This window comes from Lissotriton helveticus, chromosome 2_1, assembly GCF_964261635.1.
Source record: "Lissotriton helveticus chromosome 2_1, aLisHel1.1, whole genome shotgun sequence".
In the NCBI taxonomy this organism is placed as follows: Eukaryota; Metazoa; Chordata; class Amphibia; order Caudata; family Salamandridae; genus Lissotriton; species Lissotriton helveticus.
This window is the reverse complement of record NC_136059.1, coordinates 1,572,903,253-1,572,917,916: the sequence shown is the minus strand read 5'-3', so window position 1 is coordinate 1,572,917,916 and position 14,664 is coordinate 1,572,903,253. Positions and strand designations below refer to the sequence as shown.

Here is a 14,664-nt window from a genome sequence, read left to right as displayed (position 1 = left end):
GCAACATCTATTAGGCATTGTGTCAAATGTGTGTTGAAAATATTGTTGTTATGTGTTTGTGCACAAACACCACTATAACATCTGGAATGATTATTACTCAGGGCATTCATCTTTCTTTCCTTTTTTGCTCAGGACGTCCAATGGTAATCTCTAGTGGCATGCAGTCGATGGACACAATGCGTCGAGTTTACCAGATTGTGAAACCGATCAATCCAAACTTTTGCATCCTCCAGTGCACCAGCGCATACCCCTTAGATCCCGCACATGTCAACCTCCGAGTGATAAAGGTCAGTGAACTGAAGATACTGTATAATAAAGCAATAATAGATGCATATGCAGAGGTACTATAGGGGGGAATGGTTTTAGTCAAAATTCTTCATCTCAGTCTAAGCAATAGGGCTACGTCAAATTTTTTGAACTTTTGTTTCATTATTGTAAACATTGTGAATACCACGAGGTTACAAAGGCGGTTAAAAAACTAACTGGTGAAAGTAAAAAGTAATTTTAGCGTGAAAAAGTCAGTAAAATATAATTTTGGTAAGATCCTTTTTTCTGGAACCCCACTCCGTCCCACACCCCATAAAATGCTTTTTCCCCAAAAAATTGTGTTAAAAAAATGTTTTATTGTCTCAAGCAAATGTGGGAAATATACACAAACTTTGCAACTTCGTTAAATACAAATGTTGTGTAATTTGCCCATCTTGTCTGTCAAAATTACATATTTGCATGCCCCTTGCTGATATCATGAACATTTTGTGCAGTGGATAGGGGCATTGGTTGAATCAACTTAGATGATATGAATCACTGACAGAATATCGAAGGACAGACTATCGACCTACAGAAATATCGAAGCAAGAATATCGAAGTCAAGAATATCTCATCTACCTCCTATCTACATTATGATAAGTACAAAAATAGCGAGAAAAAAAATATTGATGTCAAAAATATTGTTGTTAAAAATATCGTTTTTATATAAGTAAAAATATAATGTAAAATAAAGTAAATAATACATATAATTAAAATAAACATAGTTAAAAATATTCCAAAATGTTTAAAAATTATAAGTAATATATAATATAAAATTTAATTAAACATATACATATAGTTTATAATATATACTTATAAATATTTTGTAACAATTATTTTAATAACTTATACATTGTTTAAAAATATCTTATAAATTATAAATACATCTATACACATAAAACAATAATATAAATAAAAATTGAATAAATATATATAATACATTTAAAACATTAAAATTATTTTTAATCTTCGCAAAAAAATTAATTATATTCTACATTAACTAAAATAATACAAAATATATTAGAAAGCGGAGGAAATAAAATTACTATTCCAACTCCAAACAGTGCAACAGTAGGGAAAGTATTGGATAGCGTAGGTGTAAAAATTACTATTCACACTCCAGTGAGTGCAACAGTAGGGAAAGTGTTGGATAGCGTAGGGGTTAAAATTACTATTCCCACTCCATTGAGTGCAACAGTAGGGAAAGTGTTGGATAGCGTAGGAGTAAAAATTACTATTCCCAACCCAGTGAGTGCAACAGTAGGGAAAGTGTTGGATAGCAGTCTCATACTGCTGCTGCCAAGACCACGACACGCTTCTAAAACCTGCACAGGTCTTTTTCCCTGACCCTTTCAACCTCCTAACACGCTGCCACTTCGCTATTTAGCACATCTCTGGTTAAAATCGCCCCAGGTTTTTAAAATTGCTCTGCATTTCTTGTGTTTTTAATCATCAACTGTTTTAAGCTCTTTACTGTAATAATTGTGTTTCTTCTCGCATTTTGCACCCACCTGATTAGCGAGGCTTATGTTTATGTTTATGTTTGGCATTTATAAAGCGCGGCTTATACCCGAGGGCGTCTTGGCGCTGAGATTTGCAGAATTATTGGTCGGTGCGGCCTGTAGTGTCCAAATTGAATCAGAGATAACAATTATTGGTTAAACAACCATGTCTTTAGTTTCTTGCGAAACTGCAGGAGTGATGGGCTTAGTCTAATATCTTGGGGCAAGGTGTTCCATAGTTTAGGTGCCGCTGTGAGGAAACGACGATCACCCCATGAAACAGTTTTGGACCGAGGGACCATTAGTTGGTTGAGATTGGAGGACCGGAGCTGTCTAGGGGGCAGGTATCGAACCAACTGGTCCTTTAGAAATTGGGGACCTCTATTGTTTAAGGACTTGTAGACTAAACATAAGGATTTAAATTTAATCCTATTGTGGATGGTCAACCAATGTAAATCTTTTATTGTTCCTGATATTGCCGCAAATTTTGGAAGTCCGGAGAGTAGACGTGCAGCAGCATTTTGTATCGACTGCAGCTTTTTAAGGACCCTGGCCTGAGTGTTTAAAAATAAACCATTGCAGTAGTCAAGGGCCGACAGAACCAGGGAGCTAACCAGAGTTTTAATGGCAGCTGCTGGTAAAAACGGACTTATTTTCTTGATCATGCGTAGCTTATAGTGTGCCGTTGATGCTACTTTATTCGCATGGTCTATGAAAATGAGAGCATCGTCGAAGGTGACTCCTAAATTTCTAACCTTAGCCACTGGAGTTGGGAGAGCTCCGAGAGTAGATGGCCACCAGGCTGAGGACCAAGGTGGTTCAAGTGGTCCAAAAATGACCACCTCGGTTTTTTCAGAGTTAAGTTTTAGGCTGTTTATCGCCATCCAATCTTCTATGGCCAACATTCCTTCTTGAAAGCGTTGAGCCACCTCCAGACCATCGCCTTTAATGGCTAGTACCAGTTGCGTGTCATCTGCGTATGAAGTTAGGCTCATCCCGTGGCTTTTGATGACACTAGCAAGGTCCGACACATAGATATTAAATAGTGTCGGACTTAGGGATGAGCCTTGAGGAACTCCACACGGCAGAGACAACTGAGCAGATTGGTATGTCCCCAAGGCGACAGCCTGGGTTCTGTCCTTGGGGAATGAGGCGAGCAATTTTATTGCCGTTTGTCCAATGCCCATATTACCGACACGGTCGATCAAGATCTTATGATCGACCGTGTCGAAGGCTGCAGACAAGTCCAACATTACCAGGAGTGCTGTCCCACCCTGGTCTCGTATAGCTCGCACTTCATCTGCCGCCTTGATTAAGGCTGTTTCGGTCCCATGATATTTCCGGAATCCGAACTGTGTGTCATCAAGCCGTCTATAATTCTCAAGATACTCCGACAGTTGTGAATTCATAGCCTTTTCGACCACTTTTGCTATGAAGGGGAGACTGGCAATGGGCCTGTAATTCTTCAGGTCACTTTTATCAAGGCCCGGTTTCTTTAAAAGGGGTTTCAGAAGTGTCTTTTTTAAAACAATGGGATAGGTTCCTGAACTGAGGATGGCATTGGATACCTGAATAATTACTGGTATTAAGACGTCGACAGCAGGGAGAAGGACTGATACCGGGCAGGGATCTAAAGCAGATCCCGTTTTAATAGAGGTGACAATGGTCTTTACTTGGTTATCGGTTAAAAGATTGAAGCTATTTAAGAGGGTTGTATGTTTATTGGGGAGCGGGAGGTTAGTTGTGTTGGACTTGGACGTAAACGTTTGGTAAATATCGTCTACTTTAGAGAAAAAGAAACTAGCAAGCTCATCACACATTTTTTGGGATGGAGGGGGAATAAGGTCGGGAAGATTACCGGACAAAATTTTGGTAATTTCATACAATTTTTTACTGGAGTGTTGAGCTTGCTCAATCTGGGCGAAGTAAAAAGACTTTTTGGCTGTTGCTATGCTTCCGCGGTCTGCCGCGGATTCACGCTGATTGCTGCAGAGGGAAGACCTCACTTCAGGCATTACTTCTGGGCACTCACTTATGGCCTGTTTAGCGGTCCAGATTCCAGAGGCACCTATTTAGGTGATCACTGGAACGGACACGCAGCGTGCACGCCGCCGGCACACCGAAGGCGCGCCAAAGGCAAACCCGTCTGCGTCCTTCCATGCCTGGACCAGGCCCAGGGCCAAGGATCCTGGCCCGTACACCGCATGTAAACCTACTCTATACTATTCAGGTGAAAGCTTAAAAGCCTTATGCCCGCCGACGCGTCAGGACTGTAATTTTCTCAATTGTGAAAACCTAATAAGTCCGGACCACCTTCAATGTTCAGGTTGCGACACCAAACTCCCCATTATTCTAGATTTGTTGCCAAATCTACAGAGAGAATCCATGACTCTACATCAAACGTACAGCGACTTGCAGTTAGCCCTTGTCAATGCTAGGTCATTGATTAAACACAAATACGAAATAGCTGACTTTATCATAGATAACAAAATCGAAGCACTATTTGTAACAGAAACCTGGGGTGATGTAACATCTGACTCCAACTTTAATATCGCTGTTCTGCATGGCTACAAAGTGTTTAGACACGATAAACAACTAAATAGGTGGTGGACTTGCATTGATACACAGGATTGAATTAAGTGCCCACTGTTCAATAACCCCCATGCCTGAATGTGAGGCCTTTCTCATTAAAATTACTCCCTAGGACCAAGATACTTTTACAGGCCTTCTGATCTACCGCCCTTCAGGCCCCAGATACAATTTTCTGGCTAACTTCCACTCATTGTTAGAGCTCAGTCTCCATTCCAATTTTTTTACGAATTTAGGAGACATGAATTTTCACCTAGAAATAAACGAAGACAGGAATACCGAGGAGTTCCTCGAAATGACATCAGAACTAGGCCTCAGATTGCTTGTTCAAGAAACTACGCATCTTGCAGGGCACACTCTGGATGGTCTTTTTACTAACAACCCAGCCATCTCCAATATATATACCCTTCCCCTAAACTGGTGTGATCACCATGCCATTCTTTTTAGATATAAGCTCCCTCGACCCAACAGTCGATTCCAAGACCACTGGTAGAGCATGGCACAAAATTGACTCCACGGCTTTGGTCAACCAGTTAGCACAAAGCCAATTGGACCTGGAGAAGGATGCGGAAACCTCAGTCATAAACTATACTACATGGCTGGAGATTAATTTCGCAAAGCTTGCTCCTACTACATGGACTAATAAAAATAGAAAAACTCCATCAGCCCCGTGGTTCTCAGATCCCTGAGAGTAGATAAACAGGCTTGCAGAAGGCAAGAAAAGATCTGGCGCAAAAATTATGAAGCCCGGTAAATAAAATCGGTACAAATCCATGCTTACAGATTTTTTTTAAAAAGTTGATTTTGGAGGAAAGTAATTACAACACAGCGCAGATAGTAAAAGCTGGTAATTCCAGCAAAGAACTATTTTGAAGCGTGAAAAATTTGACTACAATTACAAAAGACGCTTCCGTTAATCCGTCAATACCTACGAAAATAATTGAGAAAACCATAAATGCAGAACTTTCTGCCTTTGTTGTTGATAATCAGATTTTAGATCACAGTCAGTTTGGCTTTAGAACAAATCATAGTACAGAGACGGCTCTGATTAAAACAACAGAAGAAATTTGTTCCTCATTGGATGGCGGAGGGTCGACAGCTCTTGTTCTGCTTGACCTATCCGCTGCATTCAATATTGTGGATCACACCCTTCTGGTACATCGACTAAAATCAATAGGGGTAGGAGGGAAAGCCCTCTCCCTTTTAACATCTTTTCTATCAGAGAGAACTCAAACAGTCCATCTTGGCAAGTTCAAGTCAGCACCTTTCACCCTCCCGTGTGGCGTCCAGCAGGGCTCCTCACTGAGCCCTACGCTTTTTAACATTTATGTGGCGGAATTGGTACCACTGATAAGAAGTTTCTATCTGATTCCCACCTCCTATGCAGACGATACCCAGTTGGTAATCTCAACAGTGGATAAGGATACCAATCACTCCCTAAAACTGCTTGACTGTATGCTCCCTCTGAGTCACTGGATGAGCACTCATTGCCTGAAATTAAATTGAAGCAAAAACGGAAGTGATCATGTTCGGTAATCTTTTCCCACCATGGTCCCCAGCCTGGTGGGCAGACAATCTTGGCCCCCCCTACTCCTGTGGTTAAAGCTAAGAACCTTGGGGTTATCATAGATGAGAAACTCAGTTTTAAATCTCAAGTTTCCAAGGTTGTGTCTTCCATGTACTTCATGACCAAAACCAGAAGAAATTTTTTTACATTAATTCCCAAAACTTCCAGAAAGCTGGTTGTAACCTCTTTAGTTTTATCTAAACTTGATTATTGTAATGGACTTCATATCAATGTTCAATCTACTCACCTCAGAAAGTTACAGGCAGTACAGAATGCTGCCGCAAGATTTATTCTGGAAATACCTAAACATCAGTCTGTTAGATCAGCAATTAGGGACCTACACTGGCTGCCAGTTGGTCAGCGGGTAAAGTTTAAGGTACTCTGTATCACTCATACAGCACTACATAAAGAAGGTCCAAAATTCTTATGGGACCTTTTTAGATGGTACTCCCATACCAGACCTTTGCGTTCAGCCAATGCAAATCTGATGCCTACCGTCAGAATTAAAAAGTCGAACTGGGGGGGAGGAGTTCTAGCTACAAGACCATCAAGGAATGGAACTCCCTTTTATATCTCAGGAAAACTCCCTCTCTTCTTGAGTTTAGAAAACAACTGAAGGCCTGGCTCTTTTAGAAGTAGTAGTTCAAAGCATAGTATGTAGCACCAAGACACCTAAGGGTATATGTGCGCTATACAAATTAAATTAACATAACATAACATAGCATAGGGGTACCAAATAACTATTCCCAATCCAGTGAGTGCAACTGTAGGGGAATGAGTTGGATAGCGTAGGGGTTATTACCAATTAATACTTAATTAACAATAAATTAATAATAAATAACAATAAATAAAAACATAATAATTAATTAATTATAATTAAATTATGTCCCGCCCTATTACCCTATAAACCCACAACCCGCTCTGATACTAAAACGCAAAATTTACTTAAAAAAAATTACTGATTTCTAAACATTTCATACATATATTTAAAAAGAATAAAAATACATTACAACATTTTTTAAACATACATATAAAATACATACTAAAAGACATAACACTAATTAAAATAGCAATATTATTACCAACAATATTTTTGCTAACGATATTACTTACTTCGATATTACTTACTTTGATATTACTTACTTCGCTAAAAAAAAAAAAAATTACTTACCTTAAGGTCAATATTCAGGTCACTGATATTCTTGACATCAATAGTGTGTCCCTGCGATGTTAAAAAATCGATATTAGTGTAGGTCGATATAAAAAAATCGATATTTTGACTGCATACCCCACCATTTCTGAGTATGTGCCCTCCCTGACGGTAAAGCAAATGTCACACATATTACAGCAAGTATGGTAACGTTCAAATGTTCAGTAATTTCTGGATATTTATTTACTTATTTATTTGCAGTTTTATATAGCATGAACTAGACGGCCACAGCGTCAAAACTTTTTACACAGGATTAAGAGGAACAATCTCATCACAGTATAGCAGCAAGACAGAAATATATAGGTTGACCTAAAGTGAAATATCTATGACATCAACAGAATTAGCCCTAGTTTAAAAGTCTCTTTCTGTTTTGCTGGCTCAAGAGAAATGTATAAGGAGGGTTAATCCCAATCACAGTGGGAGAATTTGCTGGAAAAGTAGGGCTTTAAGTTCTCACTTGAAGGTCTTATATGGGGAATTCATCAAAACGACAAGAGGGATGGTGTTCCAGATTCTGGGAGCATTACCGGAGAAGGCATGCTTCAGCGTTTTTGCTTTTTTGATTGAGGGGATTTCAAGTCATACACAGTCTTCCCTTCACTGGGACTGAATGACTAGTTTGTGTGTCACATAGTTAGCAGATCTCACATGGATTTCCTTGTGATTTTGCAGGCAAACTTAATGACAACACTTGCCTTAATTGATAGCCATTGTACTGAAATCAGAATTGAGGTGCTGTGCTCTGATCTTCTGGATCCGGAGACAAGTCAGGCTGTAGAGTTGAGGGCAGCCTTCAATGGAGTCAGGTCAACACTGGAAATTCCAATGAATAAGTGGTTGGCATTATCAAGTATTCAGAGAACTAGTGATTCAAGCACTGTTTTGAAGTTATCTGCTGGGATAAGAGACTTTAGTCCTCTGAGGAGTCTGATGTGGTATTGAGCAACCTTGTTCTTCTGTGTTAATGCAGGCATTCAATTAGTTTTTTTTATCCAGAGTATATCCTAACAATTTAGCGAATTCAGTAATGTACGGTTCCACTCTTGCAAGATATACATATACAACCAGGCTTGTTCTTTGATGGGGCAGTCTAGTGAAAAAAACAGAAGGAATTCAAATTTCATTTTTTTTTGTTCAGTTTGAGTTAATTTGTTGCTGAGACTTTGGGGTATAATTGTATCTGGCCTGTGTGAAGATAAAAAGATATGTTTGAGTTTCTCATGAGAGAGCTGAGAGGTTCCATGTACAAATTTAAAAGTGTTGAAGAGTGGATGGAACCTCCGGGTGCTCTATGGTGAAGAGGTAAAGCAATGGAGAGAGAGTTTGGAAACTTTACTTGCTGTGAGTGATTTATGAGATAGGACTCAAACTGATCCATTGAAGCCCATCTGTTCTTCAAGTGTTTTTGAAAGAGAGAGTGATTGACTATGTTTCAGATGTAGATGATAAGTCAAGAAGAATGCCGAAGAAGGATTTGTCATTGTCCAGGATATGCACTGTATCATCCACTACGGGTGACCTTTCTTTTTTGTGCTGCAGTCGGCCCTAAAGCCTGACTGGTGGTCATCGGGAAGGTTATTTTTCATTTAAGTATTTTATTTAGTTGTTAGCTACACAGGTTTCAAGAACTTAAGCTAGGTAAGGAAGGTAGGGTAATAATTTAATTCCTATTTGAAAAATGTGGGACATTTTCCAGTGTTCTCCTGTGTTTAGGAAATCCAGAGATCTTGCAGGGTTGGTGAATTTCCTGATGTGGTTAAAATGTTTCTAGGTTGATATTTAGCAATGTTAATTCTTTATGAAAAAATTGCTTTGCCATGTAGATGTGTTGTTGTACTCTATGGATTTGATTTGTAACGTTTCAAAATCCTGCTTTGATGGGTTCTGGCACTATGTTCATTCTATCGTTCTGAGAGTTTTTCATTGTGTGGACTAATTGGTATTGTGCATTTTTAGTTTTAAAGGGGCAAGGTAATTTGCCACCTCTGTCAGAGAGTAAGTTGTATTTTTCTGCTAAGAAGTTTAGATTAGATTCTGTCAAACACATTGTTCGTTTTGCATTTATTTTAGCTTTTATTAGCATATGATCAATGTCTCTGTAGTCCATTTCCCAAAACGTTACTTTCTTTGTTAGTCTCCAAGTGTAGGTTTCAGTAAGATTAGAGAAAAGGGTATGAGGATATGGGCAGACCAATTCAAAGGTATGGCGGACAGGCTCTCTGAAAGGCAAGGATAGAGCCAAGGATAGAGTCCTTCTTGTGTGTGGGTGAAGAATAGAATGCCTTACAATATTAATGATCAGAAAAATACATCTGTGATGCAACTGTATTGCTCATGTCTCTTCAGTGAATATTGAAATTTCACAAGAAGATGTTATTAGAGTTATATCTTCCTGATATTAGTTCCATGGGCTCTTCAACAAGAGAAGATTACCTCCAGGCATGCAGGAAATTGTGTGAACATCGGTGGTCTTCAAATCTAATGTGTTGATTTAAACTGAAAGAAATTCAAAGGAGGAAGGTTGAGCTATACTTATGATTTTAGAAGATAAGGAAAAATTGTGGATAAAAGCAATTCCACCACTTGGTTTCCCCTCACAGTTGTGGCAAATGATTGTGTATCCTGGAGGAATCAGAAAGCCTAGTCCTTGTCAGGAATAGCAGGCTTAGGTTTTAAGACTGGAATGTTTCTGCAATTTCAAATAATCGCTGCTTGCCTGTTGAGTTACGGGAATATGGCAAGCAATTAAGAGAGGAATTGTCTACTCAAGAGATGGTAGAAAAGGTCATCAGAACCTGTATGAGATCAAATGTGTCAGTGTAGTTTATGCTGTCAGTGTCTAGAGGAATACAGAAGGAAGATTCTGCAGGTTCTGGAAAAGGGAGCATATTGTAGCAAAGAGTCAGATTTTTAATGTCTTCCTCGAATAACATATAAAAACAATTAGCTCCTGGGAGGTGGCGGTACCTGGGGCTGCACGGGGAGCTTGAGCCCCCATGGACTCTAACTAAATATAGCCACAGGGAGATGGCCGGCTCCGGAGCTGCAAGGGGGCCACGTGGCCCCCTGCATTTCCAAAGATTAGCCCTGGGGAGATGGCGGTCCCTGGGGCTGTGGGGGCCCCTGCATCCCTATTTTTAATAGCCCCGGGACCTGGCCCACCGGTGGGGCCTAAAGGAAGCAAAGTGCGGGAGGCTGTGCTTTTTTTTACAGCCTCCTTCACGAATCCACCGCGAATACTGCAGAAAATTTATTTTTCACGTTTTTTCTGAGTCACAAGATGGCTGCCAACACTTCCTGGTTTGAAGTCTTGGCAGCCAATCAGATCTCAGGCACGAGATCAGGAGGGTTCACGGATCCACAGCGGCCATATTTGTATATCTGATAAATCTCTACATTTCTCAAAACCTAATGGAAATACACTATTTAACAAAAAGAGTTCACTCTGGACCAAGAGCTACCTTTATGACAAATTCGGTGTAATTCCATTGAGCAGTTCAGGCTGTAGCTGCGTCAACAGTGTCCAAAAAAGATTAACATGGAGAAAAAGCGTTTTGGGACCCCCTTTTTTCTCGGCCACCGCTTGACAGATCACTCTGAAAGTTTCAAGGAAGCAGCTGACATGACTGCCCCATTAGGTTTGAAAATTTCGCTAAAATTCGTCAAATGGCGCTAAAGTTATTGGCAAATCAATAAACGCTTTTGCTATGGAAACTAGGTCCTAACTATAAGTACCTATTGGCGAGCGCCAGTAGGTAATATAGATACATAGATAGATAGATAGATAGATAGATAGATAGATAGATAGATAGATAGATAGATAGATAGATAGATATATAGATAGATAGATAGATAGATAGATAGATAGATAGATAGATAGATAGATAGATAGATAGATAGATAGATAGATAGATAGATAGATAGATAGATAGATAGATAGATAGATAGATAGATAGATAGATAGATAGATAGATAGATAGATAGATAGATAGATAGATAGATAGATAGATAGATAGATAAAGGGAACTATTCACTGGAAAAAACAAATGTTACAGGGATGTTATAGGTAGGTTCACATTTCACACACATAAAGTCATAGAAATTTAGCAATTGTACTTATCTGAGCACCTATAGGTATACTTATTTGAAGAAACTATAACTCGTGTCAAGTAATGTTAGGGCACAAGTCGCTGAGTGGGTCTGTGAGTGGGTGCATGAGTGTCTGAGTGAGTCTGTGAGAGCGTGGGTGAGTCTCTTAATGGTTCTGTGAGTGGGTGTGTGAGTCTCTGAGTGGGTCTGTCAGTGGATGCATGAGCACCAGAATGGATGTGTGAGTGAGTGCATCTGTGTCTGAGTAGGTCTGTCAGTGGGTGCATGAGTCTGTTAGTGAGATCTGTCAGTGGGTACATGAGTGGATCTAGGAGTGGGTGCATGAATGTATGAGTGGGTCTGTCAGTGGGTGTGTGCTAAAGAAGGAGGGTGCACAAGAAGTCCCCCTCCTAGAGCTCCTCAAAAAGCATTGAGAAAAAAAATAAAAGGGCCGGGTAGGAATATGCTACCCCCGTAGGTCTGGTGGTAGGGTCCCACGGGACAAAATAACATTCTTTCACTTTTGCCGCAAAATTGCAGGTGGATCCGCAAATTCACATCAAAATTGGAAAAATAAAGCCAAGCACAGTCTCCTGTGCTTCTTTATACTACTGCCCCCGGGTGGGTCAGCTCCTAGGGGCATGAAAAAAAGATCGAGGGGGTGAACAGGCCCCCTTCCTTGGGCTATTTTAGCCCCAGGGGCCACCACCTTCCCAGGACCTTTTTTAGAAAATATGGGAGGGGGCCGCGAGGACCCACTCCATTGGGCTTATTGAGCTCCTGGGGCCGCCACCTCCCTGGGGCTTAATTTTATAAATTGAGGGGAGCTTTAACAGGCCCAGGGGACCACCACCTCCCTGGGCCTAAATTGTAAAACAAGCAGGTGGCCATCATACAACCAACTCCATAGAGCCTATTTAAAAAGATCATACTGTGAGGGGCCGCGCAGCCACCTGCCCGGGCTGATTTTGGCCCTGGTGACCCCATCCACTGGAGCCCAGCCAAACTTCAAAGGAGGAGGGAGGTTATGTGGCCACCTCCCAGCGCCAATTTCTGCCCCAGGACCCCATCCTTTGGGGCCCATCCAAATTTACCTGGATGCCCTAACCCCACCCAGGGCACCAAGTGTGCTTTGATGGGAACCACGGGGAAGCCTGAATGCCCCTGCGATCCTTTCCAGATCCCCGCCTCCTGCAGAAGCCTGTATTGCTAAATATGCAGTTCCCTGCATGCCGAAGCAATTCTGAAATCTGTTTCCCTGCCCGCATGGCAGCAAGCAGGGTAGCAGATGAAAACTCCACTTAGCAATTTGACAGATCCTGCTTGCTGGGAGCAAAGTTAGTGTTTGCTCCCACTTGGCAGGTGCTGTCACAGCTGCCCGCTGCATATGCTGTACCAAGAGATATCAGAGCTCTGATCGATTAAATATTTTATGAATGGCATATCCAACTCTTTATGTACTATGTAGGATGAAGTGGTGGAGGGTACAGCCAGTATATATATATTTTTCACCTAATTCAAATATAACGCAGCACTCTTCTAGGAGTTCTCTTTACTTGTTTAATTATCAAGCCATCTTGCTCCACCTACTCATTTCAACCACACAGGTCTTGGTCACGGTACCCTGACCTCTTAAGTCACTATGAAAAAAGGCACAGGTAGCTTCACAAGCTGAATAAGCGGAGGGCTTTTGTGACTTGGGGGGACTCCTGAAATTGTTACTTTGGGGAAATCAGCCCTAATTGTATCCTTTTAAAGTCTGCGGCGTTTGTTGTTACTATTTGATTTTTATAAACTCCGGGGCATACACTAATTTGTGTTGCTCATCCCCTTACCATTTGCTGGTCACCTCTCCCCGGTCCACCGCAGCTAGAGAGTGCTGTTTGAGTGGAGGGAGCACGGGTGACGTTTACGGCAGCACTGGAATCCTCACTTCGGGTAGCACATTCAGGTCAGGCTCCTGCTTTTCCTACTGGCTCACCCACTGCAGCTTCAAAAACAGCTGATGGGGCTGACGCCTAGTAGAGAAAAGCACAGGTAGCTTCACAATCTGCATAAGTGGATGGCTTTTGTGACTTCGGGGGACTCGTGAAATTGTTACTTTGGGGAAATTTGCCTAATTTTATCCTTTTAAATTCTGCTGCGTTTGTTACCGTGTGCTGGTCACCTCTCCCCAGTTCACCACAGCTAGAGAGTGCTGTTTGAGTGGAGGGAGCACGGGTGAAGGTTACAGCCGCATTGGAATCCTTACTTTTGGCAGCATATTCCGGTCACGCTCAAGCTTTTCCTACTGGCTTGCCTACCGCAGCTTAAAAAACTGCAGAAGGGGCCGACGCACAGTGGGCGCGCGAGAGAGGCGCCAAAGGCAAGCCCGTCTGCGCCCGGCCAGGTCCAGAACCCCTGTACCCCCATTGATCTATACTGCAGAATTGTTGCGGTCATTCTCTGAGGGTAAGCACACTTTAGAAGCCAATGCTCAGGGGAGGCTGTTAGCTGAAAATCTACTGAGGATAAATAGCATGGAGGCCTGGGGCAGGCCATCCCCTCTGATGATTCAGGAAAAGTCATTTGTTCCTATAACACGGCGTTTAAAGGTAGCAGTATTAAATACACACTCTTTACAAAAGCACCATCTTGAGGTGTTCTCCTTGTTACAAGATGGAGTCATTCACATTCTGGCACTTACGGAAACCTGGCTAGGGGACGCGTCAGCCCCAGATATAATTACAGCACTCCCAGCAGAATTATTTGAGGCTTTTTGGCAAAACAGACCAGGGAACACTAGAGGGGGGGTTGGCATTCCTGTTTAAAAAGAGTCTAGTGATTACTAAAATATTAGCAGAAAGCTGCGATAATGCAGATATTCTGGGGGTAAAAATCTCCTTTAAATCATCTTTCATTGTCCTCATGGTAGTCCATCACCCCCCAAGGACCATCCCTAGCTTTAATGAGCTCTTTCTGGAACTCAACACTGATCTATGCTCCAGATATAAGCGCTTGTTAGTAGTGGGGGATTTTATTTGCCATTGGGATAAAATACAGAGAGAGGGAGCAGCAGGTCTATTTGAGACCGCCATGCTCGCAATGGACCTTCAGCTATTGGTCAATAGTCCTACCCATGAAAAAGGCCATACTCTTGACCTTATCTGGACCTCGCAGCCAGAGGCAAAAATAACAGATATTAGCCCCTGTGCTTGGTCCGACCATTCGCTGTTTAGATGTTGGGTCCCGAGTGACAGTCAATTAGTGCAGCCCCTACCTCTGTGGAGAAGGGTAAGAATTTGGGAAAATATTGAGGCTGATCATCTAATAGATACCTTGCATTCAACTCTGCCCTCTATTATGGAAATAGCTAACCTGGACCAAGAAAGTGAAGCCTTACTGTCTCACCTACGGCAGGC

At 41.5% G+C, this 14,664-nt stretch overlaps 1 protein-coding gene across 1 annotated transcript in view; it reads left to right on the top strand.

The window, feature by feature from the left end:
• Nucleotides 1-14,664, top strand: part of LOC144818791 (N-acetylneuraminate-9-phosphate synthase-like) — a 193,281-nt gene that overhangs the window by 116,694 nt on the left and 61,923 nt on the right. The window contains exon 4 of the mRNA XM_078676547.1: nucleotides 133-287. Coding sequence (XP_078532673.1) covers nucleotides 133-287 — 155 coding nt within the window. The remainder of the gene's footprint in view (nucleotides 1-132; nucleotides 288-14,664) is intronic.